General features: G+C 44.4%; 1 protein-coding gene across 1 annotated transcript in view; it reads left to right on the top strand.

Moving 5' to 3' along the window:
• Nucleotides 1-25198, top strand: part of T265_00014 (hypothetical protein) — a gene marked incomplete at both ends in the record, with an annotated part of 39775 nt that extends 14577 nt beyond the window's left edge. The window contains 11 exons of the mRNA XM_009163671.1: nt 3446-3625; nt 6981-7094; nt 8875-8933; nt 14188-14348; nt 14607-14786; nt 16382-16520; nt 18896-19005; nt 21317-21602; nt 21967-22196; nt 23192-23309; nt 24380-25198. Of these exons, the coding sequence (XP_009161935.1) occupies nt 3446-3625; nt 6981-7094; nt 8875-8933; nt 14188-14348; nt 14607-14786; nt 16382-16520; nt 18896-19005; nt 21317-21602; nt 21967-22196; nt 23192-23309; nt 24380-24660 (1858 nt within the window). The remainder of the gene's footprint in view (nt 1-3445; nt 3626-6980; nt 7095-8874; nt 8934-14187; nt 14349-14606; nt 14787-16381; nt 16521-18895; nt 19006-21316; nt 21603-21966; nt 22197-23191; nt 23310-24379) is intronic.
• Between the last annotated feature and the right edge of the window lie 274 nt (nt 25199-25472).

Below are 25472 nucleotides of genomic sequence, written 5' to 3'. Positions count from 1 at the left end.
CGCCATTTTCCGATCTGACTTCCGCGGAGGAGTGACTTAGCTGAGGGCAATTCGCCCTCAGCCTCGCCCGTGCACCAAAGATGACCAAAGATTCCCATCAGCTCCCCCACCCACTCCCGTCGTATTCGATCCATACAGCAAATTCGCTCTACTCACGTCTACACTATAGCTATTCGAAGAAGTAAGGTCCGGCTACGAATAGGTGAAGAATATGGGGGCCGAAAAATCTAGTTGAAAGAGCTTGTTCAAGCCGTTTTGGTCGGAAGCGAATCCTTGGGCAATCAGCTTGATTCTCGAGCATTGTACAAAAAGCTTCAGTCAATACAGCGTGAAGACCCATAGTGCATTGGCGAACCCAAAACACACCTCCCATGCTCATGTGCACAGTTGAAACCGACCACGGAGAGTGTGAATTTAGACAGGTAGTGATCCCACTAACGTTAGTCCGTAGTTTATAGTTATGCATACCTGTACTGGTGAGAAATGGCCGCAACGGACTCTATTTGAGACATATTTGAAGTGGTAACGTGACTTCGGGTCAAAAATGGACGTAGGTAAGACCGAGCAGTTCAGTGGGAAGCAAAGTTTGATGCGAAGATTATCAAAATAACGGGGACATGAGATGAGAACCACCAGCTTGTTAAGTTAGTTAGTGGGTTAGTTTACTTCAGCTCGTTGCCAAAGTATTTGGGTATACAGTCTCAGCGCTCGTTGATTTGATGTAACTAATCGTAACTTTTACCTCAGAAACCTCCGAAATCCGGATTTCGCTCTGAAGCTCTAACGAAAGTTTCATATAATTGATTGAATTTGCTGAAGCCTTTTGTAGAGTAGCTGCTCCTCGTTCATCAGTCCAATCCGAAGAACGAGTATACGGCGAGCTCAGCAGCACATCATCCACAGGCAAAGCATGCAGTGACTTTACGCACGAATAAGGTTTAATCAAACTACATTTGGTAAAGAATTTCTGGAGAGTGCTGCTTCTCCGGAGGTGAAGTTTACTGAGCGTGATCACAAGACGCCGTCCCAAGGCTCTTGATGTTTGATTCTGTCAAGGCTATCTGACTTCCTCCCACGTTGCTAAATAGGACTAGGGGGCATTTTCAAGTCTTCCAACTATTGACGTTGCAGTGCACAGCGGAGTAAAATACGTGTGAAATCTTCTAGATTGTTCCGTAATACTTGGGAACCAACGGGATAGTCGTCAAGGTTAAGTCGCCGTCGAACTGCGGACGAATGGCCGCATTGTATCAACGTGTCTTATAGGTACACACGATTCAAAATCCTATTTTGGACCGCAACTTTGTCTAACCCCATTCACTGAAGCACTGCTAGGTTCAAACTCCTTCGGAGTGATGGTCTTTAATTTCTATGATTTTTCTTACTACACCTTTGTTCGGTGACAGTTAAGTAGTCTCTTGAGTACATAAACTCAGTAGTGTATTTGATGTGTCTCTTACAAGCGCCATGCTTTTTGGTAGATTCTATATGGCTTAGCAAATTATGACCGCATCTGTCAAACCTGCAGTGTTGGGCTAAAACCACATGATCTATAGGCTATACATCAGTATAAGGGGATTTTGCGGGAGTTGAAGAACCGAAGAACCATTCGGAAACCTTGTTTGTGTCCACTGCGAACAGAAATTACCGAATAGCGCTTAAATGAACGGGAAAACAATAAGAGGGCTTCCGAGAACTTCAGCTATGTTTATTGGGCGAGAAAATTTGCTTGCAATATGACAGCTACGGTGGGAGCTGTCCACTCAGGTAAACAAAGATGTGGAATATAGAAACCTTTTAGGTCAAAATACACCGTAGTGGAATATAATGTCACAATCCGACGTTTCGTTTGCCGTTTGCAACCTTTTTAAAGGCTTTCCACAATCGGTTGAAATTCATCAAGACAGGTCATACATTACCCACGGCAACCGAAACGTTGTGTTACTACATTTTATTCAAACACACTGTTTTGACTTTAAAAGTTTCCATAATATAAACCACATGGTACTCAATCTTTTTAGCAACATCCGAGCCATTTTCGACCAGGAACTCCGAAGATGTGGAATCCTCATAATGCACTGAATCGAATGACGACTTATATATGCACACGATATTTTTGAAATACAATGTGTCCTGTCACCCGGCTCGCGGAGCCTTAGCGATATGGTAAACCGACTGGCGGCTGGAACGTGTTTGTCCATTGTTGATGTAAGCCGTTCCTTGATTTGTGGAAGGTGACACGTTGTTCAGCAAGAGGAGCTTCTGTGCACCTTTTCAATCTTGAGACTCCTACCAGTGTCGTTGTCATCTTGGGGATTTGAGACAACTTTGAATCACGTTGTGGCTTATAATATTCGGTGACCACATCACATCTGTCTGACAATATCCATGAGCAGTCAATCAGTTTCGCTCGCCTCTTTAGAACATTTATCTCTGTGGCTGTGACCGATCAGTTTATTATAGTTAATTCATCATAGACCAATTTATCACGGACCCTATTTTTGCAGGCCAACTTTTCGCTGCCCACGGCTTATCCCGATCCGATCTGAACTAGCCTTACGCAGTGTATAAGTAAAATGTAATAGTTAATGGACAGTTTTGTTCACGCAGTGAATTTGCTGGAAGTTGAAGATAAACGACGGTCCGCCTTCCCCTTTCGCCTCAGGACGTCCGTTTTCGGGATCCGTAATACTTGGACTGTTATTGTCAGGATAGTAACTCGGACACTGCTTTTTTCAATCAACCGCCTTTTGTCTTTCTCGGTTTCCATTTGAATCTGAGATCATGGTAAGATCAGTGCGCGCACTGATGACGTCTCCTGGACTAGTGACGAACTTTTGCAAGTTAATTGCCAAGCTTGGCGAACAGATGAACAACCATCGGATCAAAGATTACCGTATGTAGCTCAGGTAGTGTTGACCACAAAGCCTACCGTGTTTCGATCAATACGGTTACCCTGTTATCGAGGGGGGCAAAGCGTGTCGCTTTATGCAACAGTCAAACTATTTGGTCGATGGGGGGATTTCAGCTCGATTACTTGGTCACATTGTAGCTGGGTGAAATTTGTTTGTTGTCCAAAGAAATAACTTGTGTAAGGGTGGAAAACGATCCGCGTCCGGTGAATTCAGCGTCTTTCTGTTGCCATTGCTTTACACGCACTGGCTCACCAGGACGATTGGGGCACTCGTCTTTGTGCTCTTGGTGCTTTTTCCATGTTCAGGTGATTCACGTTTACTATTTTCTTGGATTTGTTTGTACTACCTTGCTTCTCTCGGGTAACTAACCGATCGACCAGGTGGTGCCAGGTGATTTGTTCGTAGCTGCTCCATGCACAAGGTGACCTTTTACCCTAACCCAAATGTCACTTTGTGTACATGCTCTGGAGTATAGCCGTCGAACTGTCTCATCTACCTTCATTTAAAGCGCATCTGTTTTTCTCCTCCAGTCGCTTCATTTGGTCACCGGAGTATGCGGAATACCAGATTGAAGGTCTTCCAGCCATTCCATTTGGTCAATTGTTGTACGCATTCAGTACTGTTCAACCAAATATGAGGAAGAGACGACAACAGTTGATGGAATTCCTACCAGAGAATGCCTTTGCTCTCACGCTCACTGTCTTTCCAAGGTGAGCTTTGGCTCCCGCAATTTTCTTCCACTGTGGAGCGTTTCGTTTAACACCATCTAATCTCATTCCTCTACAGCACAATCGGTAGTAGTCCGGCCTTTATCCCATCGTTTGAGTCCGTTAACAGAATGTGTAATTCGGTGGGTTTTCTTTCGTTTGACACACACAATATCCCTTGTTGCGTTAAAAATGCAACTCAGCGTTCTTTGTTTTTGATACGTATGGTCAAGCAATAACTGGTTCACACATCCAAACGTATGAACCTACCGCCAGCTTTGACGGGGTACCTTTGTTTCAGACTGCTCTCATTCTCTTAGCTTCATTCAGTTCATGGAGACATCAACCGATAGTCCCTCTTTATCTCGATACGGGTAGACAGACTGTTGTCCTCTCCAGATCGCTTAATTTTGATTGATAATATGGGCGCCCGAAGAGCATCTCCCGTATCCACTGCATATTCAGTGGGAGAATATTATGGACATGTGATGCTCACGAGACTTACCCGAATCCTGTTCGACAAAATTTTGTTACAAAAATCGTTATCGGTTGTTACCAGTAGGTCTGTTTCTTTAGGCCACTTGAAAACCTCCTGCAAATAAGAGTTTTATTATTTACTTTTGAACCTTTGGCATCGTGCGCCACCACACCCAATGAACCGAGAATAACATATTGGGTCTGTGCTTCGTTTTTGTAATATCACTGCACGACTATGCACCTTGTGCTCAGATCGTTAGCGGAGTACTTCGTTTTAGAATTCGATGATGTGCAAGTTGCAATTCATCAGTTCATCACTAAATGGGTGTGTCGGTTCTAAGCAACACTAAGGGTTTCTCATGGAGGTTAACGCTTTTTGTGCATCTGGTACGATGAGAACTTTAATAGTGTTGTTAGTCTCTCTGCTTCAGCCATTAGGTTCAGCAATTCGGTAAGGAGCAGGGAGACCATCTTCTTCCGTGAAGACTTTATGAAGTAACACAACGGCTGATTAGTTGTTGACGTCGAATGGCTTGGTTTTCCGATCAGAATGTTTGGAAAGCTAATGGGAGTTCCCTACAGAGGTGCCACTATGGAGGGAAAGTTCTTTGTAAGGTTCCACAAAGCCACTGCCCCATCAATCCATTTCATACAAAGCGACATCCACACTCAATAAGAAAGCGGTGTGACATACATAAACATGAGAAACAGAACTGCACACAGGACTGGTCAAGTTAGAGGTCGGAGTTTATTTTAAGGCTCAACCAACTACGAACCATTCGATTCTCACCGGTCCCGAGTCGTTTAGCGGAGTTGGTGCAGCTAGAATTGTCAGATGTTTTAGGGACGAACCCACAGGTGTCCCAGCGTTGACAAACCCAAGTTCTTGTACGGAATATCCACGGAAATATGTTGTCAAGATCCACCTTCTACTAACCCTCTTAAATGCACGAAAAAGATGACTTCTGTGGTCTTGATTTTTACCACTGTTCAACATTTCCGCCTTCCGCTTATGGTTCGTCCGGATTGTTTTGTGTAGAATTCGCGCTCGCATCACTCTCATTTGAACAGTCGTCCTCCTGTCCTAGCACAATTATTCTGGTGAGCGCACACCATATAGTTTCTCACTGACATGCGAAACATGGCATGCTGTCAAAACAACCGTACACGGTAGTAATAACGTAACTAATGTGTATGTCCTTCTAATGACCGTCAACTGCCAATGGTTTATCACTTCATAAGCGCACTCCATCACTCAGGTCCTTCAAGGTAAAGCCTCATTCTCCGACGAGCAATGTGGAAATTTTAATGCCAGAACCCAGCCTCGTGGAGTAAGGTGTTATGAACTGATTTTCATTCGGTTGATTCGATTCTTCAGCTAGTAACTACCGAGCGTGAATCAATCGGTACATAGGTTTGAAAAATAGGTTCATCTTTATATGGACTGTTGCTTCGTCTATCAACGTAGGGGCCGAGATGGCTCAAATGGGTAGAGCGTGAATTTACTAACCGGAAGGTCCGTAGTTTGAGCCCAACCTCTACCTCTCGACTTCCCCTGTCTAGGCTTGGGCAACCTGGTAGTATCTCAGCCCTCATGCTTCCTTCGGGTTGCATGGCAGCTAGGCACCGAAAGGGTGCTACAGCTGAACGATTTATTTATTATTTCTATCAATGTAACAAGTGCTTTTTTTAGCCTAGTCGGGGGCAAGCCACATGACCCGCAATCATAGGATCGGTCGCCCAGTCAAAAGTTAATATATCTATTCGACTATCAGTGGACTGAAAAAAACTTGATGTCTTCATCGTCAGCATATGCTCACTAGTTCGTCAGTGCAATTGTGACGATAACTATAGCTGCATCGTGCACGGTCAAACTGATGATGTTGATTTAGCTACTCTGATTAACCTGGAAACTGAGGGAGTCGATCGGCTTCAAAAAGATCAGTGCATTTCTAATGCACGGGATGAAGACGGAGACAATTTAAATTTGTTGGTTGTCCTGCTTGTAGATTTTTCAGTGAATTTCTTGATGCTGCGACAAGTAGTAGACTAAATTAGCAATGGGGCGCACACCTCACCTTAAGCTCTCTAAAGTGCCATCGAGGCGCTGGCACTCCACTACAGTCCTTGAACACCCCCAGCCTTCTGAATTTAAGGGAAACCACCGTGGGATGATATCACTTCCGTTGATGTACGATGATGAGTGATGGTCTGCTCGGGACTGGCATACGATGGATCGAACTGGCTATAACTCGAGCCTGCCGGGCGCCACAGGATGCAGTTTCACTGAAGATTCTCACATCACCGTAAGCTTCCCTGGGTCGTGTTTAGCTGTCATAGTTTGAGCTTTTCGCCTCATGAATACCGCTTGACTTGAAGGTCAATTTCATTCGCCGTACTTACTGACTGTGAACAGATTTTGGATTCCGTACATTTATACATGGCCCTGTTGGTTATGTGACCAGTCATTGTGCGTTCGATCTCCGCACCAGTTATACTTTATCACTTTCGGAACACCACATCTGCTACGTATGGGAACCGTACGTACGTGGATGTAACTACGCCATACTCTTGGTGATCTTTCAAGCTGACTATTTTCGTGTGTTTTCGTTATTTTTTTTTAAAACCGGCTCACTCCTGGAGATATTCAAAAATCCAGAAATTTATTTAGGCATGAGTACCTAGAGCGTGATCGAAGAAAACTTTTAGTAGTGTTATTGATTTCTTTGTGCCCCAGAGCAGACTACTTGTCAGAACAGCAACAGAACTTTTTATTTGAGTCCTTTCATGGAAACCCACATGTCTACTTTGTTCTGTTGTTCCAACTTGAAGGCCGTTTACATGGTTCTTTCCGTCGACTTTGTCTCTTCCATCAAAATAGGTTGGGATGTCCTGAATTCTCTTACCCGCCTGCTAATCCTACTCCTGCTGATGGCGTTTCCAAGAGTCTTTTCTTCCCAGATCCGGCCATAACACAGCTGCATCCTCGGTTCAGGTAACTGTACTCATGTTTTCTAGCTACATTCGTTCACAGCTAATTGTTTGTCAGTTTAATTCCAATTACATAGTTTATTCCGATAGCTGTGAAGTCATTACGTTGTTCACAGCTGCTAAGGCCCCCAACTCCGTATCTAAAGGTTTGGGTGCCTGTTCTCAGCCAGAAAACCCGGCCATTCTCCGTCACGCTCCTTTACCCCTGTTGACCTGGCCTCAAACCCATACCTTCCGCGGGTGACATTACGCCAAAACGATGCGACGGATGAACGCATTGCTATACTCGTTCGTTCGACTTAATTACGATTAAGATTTATCAGTTCCAATGGTCTTGTTTCCGTATGTTACCAAAGCTCACTCGATGGACAGCTGAGTTACACTCCACTTTGAGTAATTCGCTCGAGTTTTTTGGAGCGGCCCAACAGTGTCATTTATTTTCTTTGATTTGAGTCTTCATTTTTCTGCCGGTTTACCCAATGTATATGCAGTCACGGTCGGTACAGTGAGTGCTTTAGACAGTTGTGACGGTCGTCGGATTGAAGGGGGTGTTTCGTGCAAACCGGTTTTCTCTTCAGTATGTTATCCAGTTGGAAAGTGGTGCTGAATCTGGAGAGTACGTAACGGGTACTTTCAGACGTGCTGCCCATACGGAATTCACATCGTGTCAATTGGTTTTACCCTTTATCTGATTGATGTTTCCGTTGGTTAGCTAACGAAACGTCTTGCTTCCAACTGTTGTTTAATTATGGATAATCTGGCTTTCATACAACTATTTCACTGAAGACCATATTCGCTCACTTGGCCGTTGTCCGAATTATTGCGCAGGGGAATCAATGGCATCAGTCTCCTAGTAAATCTGGCATTTGAACGTGAACACAATAGATCGTAGGTATCATTCCACACCCCGTATAATCTGTGCATATTCAACGTATTATCCTCCTCTGGAAGGCGTCTTATCTCTTGGAAGCTATCAGCGATGGGACAACCAGTACAAAACGAAACAAGTCAAAACCAACAAAAGTCTTATCGTCATCAAAGGTTTGGTGCTCGTGTGAATTTTCATCGGGAGCCAACAATCCACAGCGCCTAAACTCCTTCAGCCCCTTAAAACTCTCTTCAGTGTTGACCTATCAAAACCTGCATTTTTCCCTATTACAAGCTTGCTAATGAAAGCTGCTTCTATGATCTTTTGCGCGAGGTCACTGAGCCTAGGGTGTCACACAACAACCGGCGAAAATATTGATCGTTCTATCCTCCAGTGGACAGTTTTGATCGTTTATGTCCATGAAAACTGACGTTGTGAGGTGTTGTTCTTCATGACCCTTTCAACAGCACCCCTCGAATCGTCGTGCACAAAGCAGTGCTGTGCGCCCTGAACACTACACGTCAATTGGTTGAGCGAAGAGTTGAATGTCATCATCTTCCACAATCAGCATGTAGGTAGTCTTGAGACTCTGCCCAGCACACCTTTGACACACCTTTTTGGAATGACCAGTCATGAATATCGTTCTGGTTTTTATTTGAATTGAACCTGCAACTTTGTGTTACTGTGTGATACTAGAGAAGGATGCTTCCAGCTGTACGCTGTTTCTTAGTCTTTTTGGAAAACTTAGCTTTTCATCAAACATACTGGTGTGATGTGATCGACAGACTTCATAGTTCAACAGCGAGGGACGTTCTAATTGTAACTTTACTCTGTCTTTTTTCTCTTCATGAATTCCGAGATTTGATTGGTTGCATATACTAACCAAGCAGTTTTGATTCTTTCTGTGCCCTTCCAGAACGCTCACACGTACTATTCGCGAGCGACGCGGTACGAAAGTTGCCATCAACGTGCCTAGTGCGTGGAATAGAAGTTTCTTACTGGTTCTAGTTTTTCAATTTTAAATGACAACAGTTTTGTACACACAGGGTGAACACACTCCTCTTGAATTGAACCGACGCGTTAGGCAATTCTCACAGTGTACCGCGTCCCTCGCGTCACTTTCGACTTGCTAGATTGCAGATGGCATTGGTACCTGCGGCAACAGGGATTCCATTGTAGTAGCATGGTTCCAAGCCTAGACAGGGGAAGTCGAGAGGCGGAGATCGGGTTCGAACCACGGACCATCCGGTCAGTAAATTCGCGTTCAAACCACTTGGGCCGTCTCGCTCCTTTGGTGACTCCGTGTCCACTATCTGGTTCCCCTTCAGATTTCATCCAACATCGCCTTAGTGTGGTCTTCACGAAATCGATGACGACGATTGTAATCCTCGTCGTTTCATTCTTTTTCGTACACGTGCACTTTTACTACGAAGACCAACATCGGATTGTGTACTTGTAATTTGTAACCTTGGTCCTGAACTGTATCACTGATGTTAGGGATATGATAGCTCACCTCCCCGCCTGTCACTATGACAACTTCATCCAGTGAAGCATTCCTCTATTGGCTACCAGTCGCACTGTGTGTTATAAGGTATGGACAAATGCACTTGCTTTCTGTGAACAACCTCGTCCGTTGTATTGTGGTGGCCATGACTACCGTCTAACTAGCTTAAAGAGTGCGTCATAGTATTCTGTGAGTGGTGGGAACTAGCTATATTGCTGACGCAAAATAGGGATTCGATACAGCTCAACACGCTGTTGAGGAACTCAAAGAAACTGCATACTTATAGACGCCCACTCCAGGTGAGCTGGATCTCGAAAAAAAGGGCGCATAACATTTGAAGAATGACTGGCAATACCCAAAGCTTGATGATGCCAAGACACGCAGAAGATTGAAGTAGGACAGTCTGGTAGTCTACGGACCCACTGGCTGCATGGTAGCTGTCCACTACCTCTGATCGTTTTGACTTGATTCTGAAGCTCCACTGTGTGGGAGCCGGGAACCTGGACCGTATGTCATTTTTGACCTAACCAACGGTTGACACGTTTGAACAGTCAGTCATTGTTTTGTCTCGACTGGCATCCATTTAAACGAAGGGGCTGATAATTGCGAGGCGGTTCGATTGGGATTGTGTAAAGATGCGTAGGATCCTCGAAAAACTCGGAAAAGTGAGGCGTGTTCTCCTCATTGGGAAACTGCTTAGGTATGGAGAAAAGGAACGGTCATACCAGAGGCCTACGGCTTCCAGCTAAAGGTGCACTTGTTCAGAAAACTCCTGATAAAAAATGAGTTTTTGCCAACCGAACAAAAATTCCAAGTTAATGGTTCGATAGTTATCAGGATCTATCCTGAATGATCAGTCACTTCGGATGAAACAATCTGCTTATTCAGGCTACCGACAAGCTTTAGGACCAACGTTCAGGCCAGATTGACAAGGCGTTTGTGCAGTTCAAAAACTTCTCCGGTAGATGCGCAATCACCAGTATTCTGCAATAGATTAGGCTATTTTGAACCCAATCTATTCGGATGAAAAGGAATATACAATGAAGCTCATTTTGTGCACCCATTTATAAACCAATCTGATCGACAGTTCTAGACAAGTACCCTCAGTATGTTGACTGGTCGAAATTCCGAACGAGAGTAAAGTCGAGGGCCTCGCTGCCGAACTAGAGTCGTCGTAACAGAGCATATATGAACGACGGTCAACTATCATATATAATTAGAGTTAATCGAAAACAACCGTGTGCAATCCTAGGGTTATCTTCGGACCGTAGATAAAACATACAAGTGACCTGGGAAACCGTGGATAATCGGAACAAGCTGATCGAAGCAACAAGTCTCTGTGTTCGTAACGCAAACGGATAGTCGACTGGAACCTGAACATAACCCAGATGGCGAGCGCCAACTATCTTCATAGTAGTTGGTAATTAAAATTCAAAGTCAAATGAATTTGGGAAATTCATAATAACGGCCTGATCATGAACAAATGTGACTTTCGTATACACGAGAGGGTGAATTTGATGTGTTTTTCTTTTTAGGTTACTACTTTTAAGTATAGTTATTTGGAGCGGTTGAAAATCGTGCCTGGATTAAACAGACACATTAGGCCGTAGAAAGTCTGTTGATCGGGTTTGTCTGTTCGAGCAGTGTTTACCTGTCGCATTTGCGACTGTATTCTCGTTCAGCTGTTCGGAGTGATTACATAACTTCACGTCGGTGGTTGGTCGGCCTCGTGCCGCCGTTGTTTTATGCCGTTCCATGATTACGTAACGAAAGGCGGAACCATGACATTTGATTTCCATGTTTTTGTGGCTCTGTCGTGCAATCGACCGATTGGTTTCAGGTCGGTTACTCGAGTGGAACCGTTGTTCGGGACGTAGGACTAACCAATCGCATTGCTGAGGCATATATACCGTCAGGTGCGCCCAGTGTGCGCTGCTGTGGTAATCGTGTATTAAGTGTCTGAAAGTGAAATGCTGGGACGACCAAGTAGATACAGCAGTGATTCCATCCATAGTAAGAGGGCGACTCGAGTCCAGCGCCTCTGCTTGTGTATGCAGCAACCAGAATAAACGATTTCGTACAGCAGGAGAACGATTTACACGTGTGAGGTGAACAGAATTTTAGCATGTGCTTCACACGAAGCGCGTTCTGATGCGCCCGCACGTCTGTGTATGAAGGTTGTTGTTGTCAATATGTACATCGAGGCGGACTTGTATGAAAATGATTCCTTATTTCTCCCGAACACGAATGGCTTAGCGGTCGAATTCCCATGCACTCCGTTGGCGATTTCGTTTTAGATCGTGCAATCCCCAAGTCTCCGGACCGCCGCGCACAGTTTTATATGGCTCACGACCACATCAGGAGTTTTAATATTATGTGGAAAATATGCTGCGTGTTTTCCGGTGGTTACCTGCTCATGGATGTATGATGGTTCACGTTTACACCAAACACCTTAGTTAATGAGTATGTGTTTCGTATGAAGTTAGCTGAGTAAAAATCGTCACCGCCACCGAATTCGAAGCCGTTACCATCTGAATAGACTCATCACCACCTTAATGCGTCCCAGTTTCTCTCATAAGGTGTGTTGATAGACCCTTGTGGGAGCTCGTTAGAAAACCTGAAGTGTCTCAGAAGAAATTTGGGATGATTCTAAGTCAATTCGAAGTGTCCCACGGTGGTTTTCTGGAACGAAGCCTTTCAACACATCTTAACCAACTAACAGTATTTAGTGAACCACACCTTGATGTACGTAATACGCAAGCCCTGAATCAATAGGGTGATGAACCTCTATATGATTACAGCAGTTGTCTTATGTATCTCTTGCAATGACGGAAAGTCGTCAGATGAGGCCCTTTTCACTCTGTGCGAACCTTTTTGGAAGAAAAGAGCAACTTCCGTATTTCTTTACAACAGGCACCATTCAGGAGCATCTAGACCGTTTGTATCTTCGAGGCGCTGTTTGCTTGTGCGTTCAGCCCAAGACGAGGCAACTTTCTAACAAGGGCACGAAAGCTTCGTTCTGCATGAATTTTTATAAAATAGACAGGACCGTCGAATTGGTGGATTCTCAGCATTATAGGGATACTGTTGAAGTGTGCAGGATTATCTACTTACTTCAAGTCACCATTTGACGTTCTTCGTTAGTTCCAGTTAGAGACATTTTCCAACACGAACTGTCTTCCTCCAAGCACTCCATGATTTCTTGTACTCTGAGCAATACCTGATAGTCGCTAACAGCGTTTGCTGTGTTCTACTTTATTAACGTGGCATACCAATCCTTGAATGGCCCATTAATGGAATCACCAGATGAAACGGTCCAATACCCTTATCATAATAAGGGTTTTGAACACTACAACAGCCCAGATGAATATCAAATTGTAATCAATCGACAAAATACACTCATTTTCTAATTATGTTAGTGTTAACAGGAGCCCCAGCTGAATCTCTCTTTGGTGATATTCCTCCACTTGATACGCTGCTCAGAGGCCACCTCATGGGCGCCATATTCGAGATATCGAAGAATATGATAAAACGAGATATTTGGCTGAGATTTGGTTGGATCTGCCGTTAACGTGGTTACCTGTTCGTTCATCGGCTGCTCTATTCGCACTTGATTGTAAGCATTTCTTATTCGATTACTTGAAGATTCACATCGAGAAACCTCATCGAACCCCGAAATCAGTTCATTCGAAATGCTTCCTGGGTGGAGGCAACACTACTGTGCTTGAGAAAGATGTCTGTTTCCTGCCCCTAGGAGTGGGGTCACCTAGAGACAGGTCGATGCTAAGTGGGGGCTGCTGTACCTGAACGGAGATTTTTCGGTTTTTGACGACCGAATTCTATTGAGTTTTCAGCTTCGGAGCTCATTAAACGTGGAATATAATAAATCAAACGCAGGTCAAACAGTGCTTTGCATTACTGTTTCAGAACATTAAGTCCTACCGTGGTATCTTCGTCTCATAGCTGTCATGCAAAACGGGCGGGCATGGGGGTTGGGATTCCGTCAGGGTGTGGATACCTAGACAGAGCAGTCAAGTACCAGGCCGTCATCGTTAGTAGCCCGCGAAAATACCTAACATCTAAGCGTTCACGCAATTTCCAAGGGGACAGTTGAACCCCATAAAAATTGGAAAGAGAAATTCCACAGCGAACGTTTTGCAAAATAAGTCATTTTTGCACAGTCTGGCAGCATGTCTTTTTATCTATCATTTTCACTCTTGTGCTTCCTATCCCCCCTTTGTTGTCTTTCTTTTCTCCTATGCGTCTGTCCTCTTCGGCCAGTAACCTTGCCATAATTAAGTGTAGACTTAGATACTTGTTCTAATCCGAAGAGCTTTGCTGGTTACTGTTCAATCATCCTGTGTCTTTTTGAAAAGTGGCGTTATGAGTTTGGCTTCACTTTAATTCCCTCTTTCTGTAGCATTCACCATTATCATGGGGAGGTTCAGTAGCTTTTTAGCGTTGCGGCAGTGCAGTATATTGTGATCAAACTGTACGGTATCTGTTCTCGCTGTGAGGTTTACATGAAACAGCTCCAGCTGAACCAATCGACGGAGCGCGCACCGAGAATTATCAGACTGGAGATATGTTAGAACCAGATGGCCTTGCTGTTCAGTGTGTAGTTTTGCTCAACTCAGATGCCTGATTCATCTCTGTGTGTACTCGATTTTCATCTTACACTTGTTGTACACTATTTCCCCTTCAACTTTCCTTCTTTGTATACAGTCTTCCGCGATTCGTGCACACCAGATCCATTTATCGAGGACTTCTCCAACCTTCATGATGGTTCAGACCCAGATGCGGCCTCAGCTGCCCTCCCAAACCACGTTTACATGGACGCCATGGGATTTGGGATGGGCTGTTCGTGTCTGCAGCTCACGTTTCAGGTTTGTCTGTTATACCTCACGTGTTCTTGTACTGTTTATGTTGGTGGTTAGGTATTCTGTTGTGAATTCGGAAAGGAAATTTCATGTCACAGTAGTTACCATACGGGCCGCACACCAGAGGTGCCCCACTTGATACGTGGAGCCTAAAATAAGCTAGAATAAGTAGGCTTGACGGCGCACCGATGATTTGAAGCGCATTTTTATGCCTTGCACTGTGGATTAGTTAACAGCTTTTTTTCGTTTTCTTTTGTGTTCCAGTCCTGTTGCATCGAGGAGGCGCGTATACTCTACGATCAACTGGCTACCATTTGTCCTATCCTTATGGCATTGAGTGCGGCATCTCCTGCTATTCGAGGATATTTACTCGATACCGACTGTCGGTGGGGTATCATCTCCGCGTCTGTCGACGACCGCACTGAAGAAGAACGAGGCTTAAAAGTAAGTGCTCTGTGTTCAAGTCTGTTGTATGCACAGGTCTGCGAGATAACCGATGCAACTAGCCCCCGCTGAACAATCAGCGAACTTGTACGTGTCCTTCGCTTGTGAGGTCGTTTAGTTTATCGACAGCAAACTAGAATGTGGTTCTTATCGACTACTGCACTAATGAAAACGGCTAACAACAAATGCATAAAATAGGTCACCCTTCTGTCAAATCATAAAAAACTGATGAGGGATTCTGTCATTTTGGATTACGACTTTGGTCGGATCATCATTGTCACCCAAGCGTCAACACTTATGAATTTTTAAGTCTATTCTGTTATTACGGACTGTGAAATCTCTAGAGAGGAAGTGGGGGCAATATAATTGCGGGTTGTGGCGCTGCCAGTCATGAACGTAATATTGGACTCGAAGTTACCGAGTACCGGGGTGTACACAGTATCAGGAAGAAGTCTGAATTGAGTCTGTTCAGCGAATGAGTCTCACATGAGAACGCCGTGGTTGACCGCTTTGTGAATCAATCTAGGGTTGATTAACTGAGTGGGGATATTGTACTCACAAGCTTTTATTTTTATTCAACTTAGCTATGACGTAGATTAGTTCACAGCATTCCGCAGTTCTTGTTAGGATAGCTCAACTGCACAAACTGGAAAAAGATCATTGTAAGTTGTGACGCCTGGCTTCCATGCCATCCAGAGGAACCACAAGGAATGAGGTACTGTTAGGCTGCGGAAGCCTAGACAGGGACAGTCGAGATGAACGGGTTGCGTTCGAACCGCGAATCTTCCGGTAAGTCCCTTTCCCAACCCCTACGCTATCTTGGGCGTTTGACCAGGCAACTCTGAACCGACCGGTTTTGGTTCCCTAATATTTCCAACTTAATGACAAAAATACTCGCACCAACGTAGTGTCGTGATTCGTCTTCATGGGTTTCCGGAGAGTTAGCTCGTTTCCTCCCAGCACACGAGTCATATGCTAAACTCCCTCCCCGCAAGTCGCATCCAAAACGGTTGGTATAATTATGAACTGTCAACGCGTCATAACTAAATACAACGTGTGCTTTCGTGTTTTGTTTGCTAGTCTCGATAGTCATCCTATTAAGTCCCACTTTGCGAACGCGCTCGTGCTCCTCTAGTATACGTCGATCCCGAGCTGTGCTCAATAGATCCTCGTCTGCACGTTCGCTCAAACGCCCAACCATTGAATGATGCTTGGAAACATTGGGAAAACGTGGTGTTCTCCGTGGATAGGGACGGCTGCAGTTCCTGGACCCTAGTAGTCAAGTTTTAGAACTTCCAACTTCTTTGACATTTGACCAAAAAATCTCACTTCATTTCAGTCGAATATAGCATGACAGATATAAGCAGTGAGACCATACTTTATATGCGACTGTCGCATAACTGCTTTCTACTATTATCCGAGAATTCTTCTTGTTGCTGTCCTGCAGCCTTCATTTTTGAACTATGTTAGCAGTTACTTGGAGAAAGGAACCTGAAGGTACACTACGTCACTATTCGGAGCGTAAATTTTTGCCATGTCCTTTTTATCCATTCAGAGGGTTATTTGCATCTCCCTCAACTGATTTACTCCAACAGCCTTTGGAAAAAAATCGCTTTGTGATTCCCAAGTCCCGCTACGACTCGATATCTTCCTACTTGTCCGTCATGGGCCAGGCGTACAACGATATCCCGCTGGTTTATGACCAGGAGTTTTACGAGACACTCATGGCCGAAGGTTTGTCGTTTCATTTTTCTAGTGCTGGTATTTCTTTGTCTGATTGGCACAGATTCAGTGACGTTTGGGTGCACTTGAGTAGTTGCTTGTGCTATGCGATGGGTTGGCTCCCATTGGTTTCTTGATAGAAAATCGATATTATTGTTTTACTTTGCCAATGAAACTTGTTCACCGTCAGAACAGTTTTCTCAGAGCAAGAAAGTTGGCTTACACGGGCTTATATGCTCAGTGCACTAGGTCACAACCTAGCTTTGAACTAATTCTTTCGCAGATCTCAGTCTTCCCCTCATAAGCGTATCAGATATGAATCAAAATTGCGAAATAAATCACTACGAACGAGCGACATTTTGTGCGGCTTGATAATAATAATAACAATAATAATAATAATAACTGTTCAGACGTAACACCCTTTTGGTGCCTAGCTGCCATTCCACCCGAAGGATGCACGAGGGCTGGGATACTGCCAAGTTGCCCAAGCCTAGACAGGGGAAATCGAGAGGCAGAGGTTAAGTTCGAACCACGGTTTGGTACCAATTAGTGAGAATGACGACTACCATTGTTGAATGTATTCGGTGGTTACCACGTTCAGCTAACCATGAAATATTCTCAAGTAGCATTCATAAGCGTCAACTGAGACGGGTATTGGTGCCAACACCAAGGCCCAACAAAGAGTGGATCGGAAGAGCGGTCATTCTATACAGAACAGGGATATCTGAAGTCATTAGAAGAGTGTTAAATACGGCTAACATTAGAGTAGCATTCCAGAAGGGAAAGACTTTACGCGCGGTGTTGGTGCATTTGAAGGATCGCCTTCCGTCGATAGGACTAGGAACTGTGTAAACAAAATACAATGTAACGACGTTCAGAAGGTTTATGTAGGTCAGACAGCCAGGGAATTGCACACCAGAATCGGTGAGCTTAGGTGGTCCATTAATAGACTGTCAAGAAACGTAGATGAATATCAGGCGATAGTCAAAGATTCGGGAATGGCAGGGTATGCATTAGATACTGGGCACAAGGTAGACTTGGAAAATGTGGACATCCTGAGATGGGGTTTAAGATTCACACCACAATGACTGATGGCCGAAGCGGTGGAAATCCCAGCGCAAACAATAGAGGGCGTAGAACTTGCAAGCGTGTGGAAAGCTGTTTTAGATCAGCCGAGATGACACGAGACGATGTGAATTTATCAGCGAAATGGTCTGGGTCCAAAAGTACAAAATCCAAGTAGAGTAACATCCAATTAACCACCGTCAACCCTAAACCAATTGTCCCGGCACCCTTCGATGAACACAGGCGAACGAAATCTGTGAACGACCCCAAGAGGAATATTCCATTGAGGTGACCTATACTGAAAAAGCAAGGACGAAAAATCCGGGTTCGAGATGAAAACAACTCCTCCCTTCTAACCAATCTATCGCTAGTCATCCCCACTAACCAACAAACAGGAACATCAGACTGAACACTCAGCACCGATCAAGTCCGCTAGTCATAAGAAATCTCACGAATTGTTTCCCCGACTGCCTTAAAACCCAATCAAGCTACCTACTTACTCACTGGGCTTTTGTGTCAAAAGCGAAACGTTGCCCAGCAATAAATCCACCGATTGTGTAGCAAACCTCTCTGAAATGATGACTACCCAATCGGTCACAAACATTTTCCAGTTGATTGAAAATCTTTCATATCTTGTTTTTCTTTTGTGGACGTCCTTGTGTTTTAATACACCTTTCCATCAAGTTGAATGCCACTGTTCGGAATATAACCCATCTCACTTTGAGTTGAATCCCATTTGTGTGCTGGTCACCCTTGTTCGCCGACTGTATTCCTGATCTCTCACGTATTCTATTAACCAAACCCTTTATCATTAATTTTAACGTTTCTGGTCTTGCTCACTCTTTTCTTTGAGGTTTGTGGTTCTTGACCACTCTTCCCTCCCTCTGCAACACGCAACCAACAGCAACACAATGCAGCTTATGGGAAAGCTTTATTTTGGAACTCCAAGCAATGAAAAGATTAATCAAGAAACCAGAGTGGAACCAATGTGTTCAGCTGTGGAACTCATTCGAAACATTTCTAGCTAACAACGCGAATGAGCCACTAGTACTGGGATATCATCACAGCTTACTAAAGCCCAAATCGGTACAATCAGAGTTATAATTGGCTGCAAATGAAGAGTGTGTTCGCCTCAGTTGCACAACAAGCCACTGTTAAGTGCAGTTTGCGATGCACTTTACAGGCCTGCGCTATTCACCCGCTTATTCTCAGTTATTCTCTCTATGTCTATGACGTAGGGATGAAGTAAAGGTCGATAGATATATTTACCAAACGGAACTTATTAGTTGTTCAACTCTTTTCTCCCTCGTTTCGCTTCACAGGTGTTGATGACGCCCTGGCCAAGCACGTGGCTCACTTGTTCATCCGTGAACCGGTATCGTTGTTTGAGGAACAACTTGTGGAGAAGGAAAACTCTGTCCAACACTTTGAGGTGTGTTTGTCTCAGAAGAATTTCGCACGCTGTTTTGTCGTTGTTCGTTGTGTTTCTTCAATATCATCCTGACGACCTCACTCGGCCAGACATCTAAGTACATACTACTTACAAAGGTAGTAGCCTCGAGGATAGTCAATCTAGTGTAATATTCTCTTGTCCTTCAATCAATTGTGTTACTCCGTTGTTCGTCCACACTTTGTTGACCCTTATTTGTCTGAAGCGAAAATGCGCACGCCACCGTGTGACCCTTTGAAGGTGATTTTTCACACCATCTGATAGAGTTCCAACTCAGTCATTATAACTGCCCATTGTGTATCAAGTGGTGTGAAGACTAAGATGATTTCAATGCGAGACTCATACAAGATTCTCGTTGTATTGTTATTCATTCGTATGCACCACACAAAGGTCATTTAGAAGTTCATTTGTGGCAGTCCTCTGTTAGTAATCAATGCTTTCGTGTGTAAGTTGTACACAACCTGCTCAGCCTTCTCGTAACTATTTTCTTTATTGCATTAAGTAGGGAACTGTGATTGAGATTCTGTTGGTTGTGCCTTCTGAAAAGCACTGATCGATACTATTCCTGTGGATGACCGATATTTCTCTCTTATACCACATTCCATTGATCTTGAATAAGCAAAGCAACTCCATTCATCCTGAGATGATCGTTGAGTACTGTATCGTCCAGCTGTATCACCCTTTTAGTGCCCAACTGCCATGCCAACCGAAAGAAGCACGAGGGCTGGAATACTGCTAAGTTGCCCAAGCCTAGAAAGGGAAATTCGAGAGGTAGAGGTCGTGTTCGTACAAGGGACCTCCCGGTCAATAAATTCGCGCTCTAAGCACTGGACCGCCGGAACGCTGTTCGGGGGGATAGTGTACTGTTTGTATGTGATGTGCACAGCCAAACAGTCATATTGGCGAGGGGATCTACGAGGAGACCCATCAGATTTAGGAAGGTTGTTATCCTGGGGCTGAGAAAAGGAGGGAGGACCGAGATTCAGAACGGCAGCTATCCAGCATAGATCAGAACATCAGGAAACACATCAGCGTAAAAAGCGGCGTCATATGAATAGAGCACACAAGTGAAACGTTTTCACGATCTGAGCAAATAACTCAGGAATTTGACTGGGGCGAGTTCCGGCAGTGAACATCCGGGAGTAAATTAAGAAAATAATAGTTTCGTCCAACACTAGGAACGTGAAAGAGATTACTGAATGAACTTTGATGGGTCAGGAACCCTAAAGATTACTTGAATGAGTCGAGTTCAGATGAAGAATTGTATTGTGTTCATATGACATCCGCTCTGAAGCTGTTGGCTTTTGTCGCCGGTAACCGCTTGTCTACCTCAGCATTTCTGCAGGAGCAATGGATATGTGCTTAGTGTTGCCGATATTATTGCTTGACTGCTCCGCTAACAATCCATTTTCTGGTCGGTATCTCTATCCTGACAATCTCCACGCTGTAGCGGGGCAAGCGATTGTAGCGTCTTGGCGTCTTTGTGTATGTGTGTGTGTGTGTGCGAACAAACTGCCATGGCCTAACACCGTCCATTGTTGGTGGGCTTGTTCCGTTACCAAACTGCACTCGTTCACTAGTGTTCGCAGCTACGCTACATAGTTAGTGTTGAGTTTTTTTTTGTAGGTTCTGTTGTAGAGCCCAGGATAGGACCTGATAAATTCCCAAGCTCTTCACTGCCCTCCTAGAATGAGAACTAGGCTTGCGGTAAGTAGGAAACACATTATCCATGTAAACGACACTGACCTATAACCGGTTTCCAAAACGTCGGACCAAGACTTATAGTTGAGAAGCAGTTTGTGAGCAGTGGAAAAGACTAGCTTTTGGTTCTTGCGTTTCCAACGTTGTGCTTGGTAGAGGAAGTTTCGATGTAGTTCATGTGAGTCTATGAATTTGGACACATTTTTCACATCTAGAGATTGCAAGTGTCTTTTCACTGGCCGTCAACTTGATACTCATATGCCGGTGTGCGTGAACCCAGCCAGCCCATGACGTTCTCCCAATACTTGATCCCATAATGATGGGTTTGGCTTCTGCTGGGTGACATTCTTCCTTTCGAGGAATCACACGCTAACTCGTTTCTGTTCCAGGGCAGTGCGCTGTTCGTACGGACCTCCGTTTGGGGTTCAACTTGCGGCAGAAGCTAGATTGATTTGTTTTATCTGTTCCAGTTTTGTTTTTCACATACTGCTTGATCACACGATGGCGATGAACTATTCATATAGTCATTGTATTCCGATACATACGTTTTGCTTCCTGTAATATCTGCTTCTTGTCGCTTGTCATACTCCAGAACATCCAGTCAACCAATTGGCAATCGATGCGTTTCAAACCACCACCTCCAGAAACGTCCATCGGTTGGCGCGTGGAATTTCGACCGATGGAATTGCAATTAACCGATTTTGAGAATGCCGCCTTCGTCTCCTTTCTGTTACTCTTGTCTCGAACCATCTTGCGATTAAAGCTGAATCTGCTTATTCCGATCTCTAAGGTGGACGAGAACATGAAGACGGCTGTCACACGTGATGCAGTGCGGAACGGTCTCTTCTACTTCCGACATGGGCATATGATTACTACAGGTATCGATTGATTGATTTTTCCTCACAAGCCCTTCGCCGGTGTCGTTTGCCAGATTTTTACTCACCTAAGTGAGGGCTCTCTTGCGTGGCAGGTAATATCCGTTTTTCGAGTTAGTCTGTGACTTTCTGAACTCATTCATTTTAGGCGAGCCTATCTACGTAAGCCTCTTAACTATACTTGAGCGTTTCCAGTGTCTTAGTGGAGCCTCTTTCGACGTCGAGCTTCTGTCAGTCCGTTGACATCATTCTCCTCTGGTCGAATTTACTTAGCACGTCTATGTGGGAACATGTTTTACCGAGTCCTCACTTTTCCACCTTGCAAACTTTTCTTCGCATATTTTCGCCTTTTCCCCCATTCGCACAGACGGAAGTCCCATAGAATGGGCTATGACCTGTGCAAGATTTCGCCGGGGACGATCCTACTCTGTCGGGCAGCCCGACGACTCTCCCGAGTCCAGTGTGGACGAATCAGATGGTCAGTGTTTGTCCGGTAGCCGGAAGAAGACCTGTCAGGAAATCAACGCAAATACTGTGAACTTCGACCCTGAACAGACCTACACTGCAATGACGGTGAACCAAATCATGAATGGTTGTGTGAGTTTAACACGATTTTATTTCCTTGCGGGCCTACAGGGTGCTGCAATATGAAGCATCGCGTGAGCGTTACTGTGATTTTCGTTAGGGTTGAAACGAATGTTAGCTGGTTGATAATAATTAACAGGTTCGAGTTGTCATGTGGGTTTCTTCACCGATCCCTTTATATTTCATTTTTCATCACAAACAGGGCGATTGAGCTATTTAACACGGTTGTCTTGAGACAGGTTACTTACTGTCTATTTCCCTCGGTATGTTGTCGTTAATATCAGTAGCACTGTGGGTTTGTCTGCGAGAAGCTGCAGACCGAATGTCATTTGGTCCCACCGATTACCTTACCGTTCACTGAGGGTAGGGAAAATAAGGAAGAGGCAAACCAATCATTAGGCTATCAGTGTTATTAGTTCGTTGGCTCTGAATCGTTCTACTCTTCTGGAGGGATGGAATAAAATAGTGTTGATGTAATCAACGACCAAAAGGTGATCAGGCCATGAATCCACAGTTAAGTCGGATATCACAGAATAGTGAATTTAGCACCGTTGGTAACTGCTATCTTTGGTCGTTGGATGAGTACCTCCGATCGCGACGCGGGGGTCCCAGCCGCTGATGTACAGGACAATTTAATGGCGCGCTTGCATCAAAGTTGTCGACTTAGGTGCAAATCTATGCCAATCACTGCTCTAACTTAAAAGGTGAACTGTCTGTGTTTGGCACTGAGCCCCTTTGGCACTATATGATCTGAACAAACATTCAGGCTCATCGGGTCGCTAAGGTCGTCTGGACAGCGCACGATTGGTTTCGCCAGCATAAACGAGAGATTCAGGTGAATTTCCCATGCAAACCAAATTGGTATGCAAAGGAGTGTGTTTGTCAAACATCTAAGCTGTTTATGTAGAACAAATCTTCTTTTAACACCGCCTCTACTGTCATTTGAATCCTGTTGTCCTAACTTCACTGAAGTAACTCATCTGTTTCTTTACTCTGTTAAATCCTAGGACACATTTCCTGGCCTGATTCCCTTGGTTCGACACTACGTCCATGTAATTGGTGGAGAACCTTCGGTTGTTTGTCTTGTTCATCAATACCTCAATTTGCTACAGCGCCGTGCTTCCGGTAAGAACATCCCCTTAATTATTCGGTCTCGTTTTCCACGCCCATTCGTATTTTTTCGTCTAGTGGGGATATCGAAGGAACAACGCTGAAATACGTCGAATGGTTTTTGCAAGATATAGCTAGCCCATAGTAGATGTAATGACCACACTTCATAGGTTTCGCTTGTTTGGCCGTTTGCTCCATGTGTCAGTCGACTGACTGTATCGGAAGGCCCTTTCCACACAATCACACGGAGGGAAGAAACAAACTGGGGGAGGTCAAGTAATTACTTGACAGCGAAGTACCAAAGCCATTACTAGTAAACCGCTCTGGTCATTGTCGTCTTGCTGGACGGAGACCCTGAGACGGAACTCATTAGTGGTTAGAAACGTCGTTCTCAATGGCACGCATTCATTCATTTCATAGCTTCCCCAGCGATGTCTCCAATAAAAAATCCACTGCCACTTGAATTCATACGTGAATTATCTCACCTACTCCCTCCAATGCGTAGATATCCACTCGTATTATTCCAGGTCATCGACGAATAAAACTGCGGTAGCCCTGACCGCTGTGCAACATGTGTACGGTTTTTTAGAGCTATAGATGGTGATGATGACTATCATTTTTCCTTTTGTTTTACTCAATATATATCCATCGATTTTAGTGCTTGACCGCAACACTAGCTAGTTGCTTTTACACGTTCCTCCAAGTCTGAAAGAAGACGGTCCCCAACGTAAACATTATTGAACCGTAATTGGCCATGTTTACCGCCGTCCTCCATGATATCTCTCGATGCTAATCTTTGATTTCGTATATGTACACGTGTATTTTTCTCGCAGTAGTCTGTCAGCTAAGCATCTTACCGTCTGGTCAGACTTCACCTTAGTACCTGAAATAGTTATCTCATATCCTTTTACGGACTAAAGTGAAGCCTGCTGAATATTAGTTATCTCTGTGTCGACGCACCATAGCGCATATATAGCCGAAAATCTGGGTCTATTGCTTTTATTACGTGTCTGTAACCATTAGTTGTTGCCACCTGTACATCCACACCTAGCAGTCGTGTTCTTGCCCACCTCTTGCCTGCCTAGGAGAACTCATGACTACCGCGGCCTGGATGCGATCTCGTATCAGAGCCCACCCGGATTACAAATTTGATTCTTACGTGTCCGAGTCTATCAACACAGACCTTATGTTGGAATGCCTTGCCATCACTCGTGGAGAACATCGACCAAGCGAATTTCTGCCGCCGGAAATTGATCACGATCCGGATCCGAACAGACCCTGTCGCTTAGATCCAAACTGCCTCCAGTGTGTGGGTACAAACAATTGCGCGGAAAACCATATTGCTACCCTCCCAACCAGCCAATGAACAGACATTTGGTTACCCAGAAAACTTCACCGTTGATCCTCGCTACTTTGTGCATTTTTCCAAGATGGCGCATGAATTTTTTAAAACATTTTTACGACATTTTTGCTAATTTCGTGAAAGCACCATCACACTACGAAATCAAATAACGCGCGATTTTAAATTTAATGTCCCTTTATCTTGCCCTTTACACACGCGCTTGTGGTTATTTTTCCATGCTTCTATTTCCAGTCGTTTGTTATTCTGATTCCATTTTATGTTCTATGCCTTGTTTCCCCTAATCACCTATTATTTCCCATCGAATTGCTCATTTATTGCATGACCACGAACACAGGTCTTTGTCTCACGTATTGTTGAATTCGACCCCTACTCGTCCGTCTTTTCGTACCCTTACTCGGTCTTAGTGATGGGGTTTGCGATAGGTTTGTGGACTGGTCTTCGAGATATTCCTCACTCGATGGGAAAATCTTTTTTTGCTAATAATTGTGACAGTCCCACAGTAGTGTGATGTCCACTGAATCCTACTGAAACCTAATAGAAAAATTCGCTGTACGACAGTTACTCACTTTTTCAGGTGGAGGTTGATTTTTATGCTTCGACTCTGGTTAGGTATTCTTGGTCTGAAGTGGTTTAGTTGCTTATATGAAGTGGAGGCCCAATCTGATTTCGTCAATTTCAAACATATCTAACTGTCACTCCGAAAATGCAGCGTCAACAATATTACTTCGCATCTGTTTTTATTCACTTTTCCTCTCGACGAAGCTGTTTTGTGGCTCAGTCACCCAGCAAGACATCATGTAAAACAAAGTAGTAGA

Source organism: Opisthorchis viverrini (genome assembly GCF_000715545.1).
Source record: "Opisthorchis viverrini unplaced genomic scaffold opera_v5_1, whole genome shotgun sequence".
Classification (NCBI taxonomy): domain Eukaryota; kingdom Metazoa; phylum Platyhelminthes; class Trematoda; order Opisthorchiida; family Opisthorchiidae; genus Opisthorchis; species Opisthorchis viverrini.
This window is presented reverse-complemented; position numbering and strand designations above follow the sequence as displayed.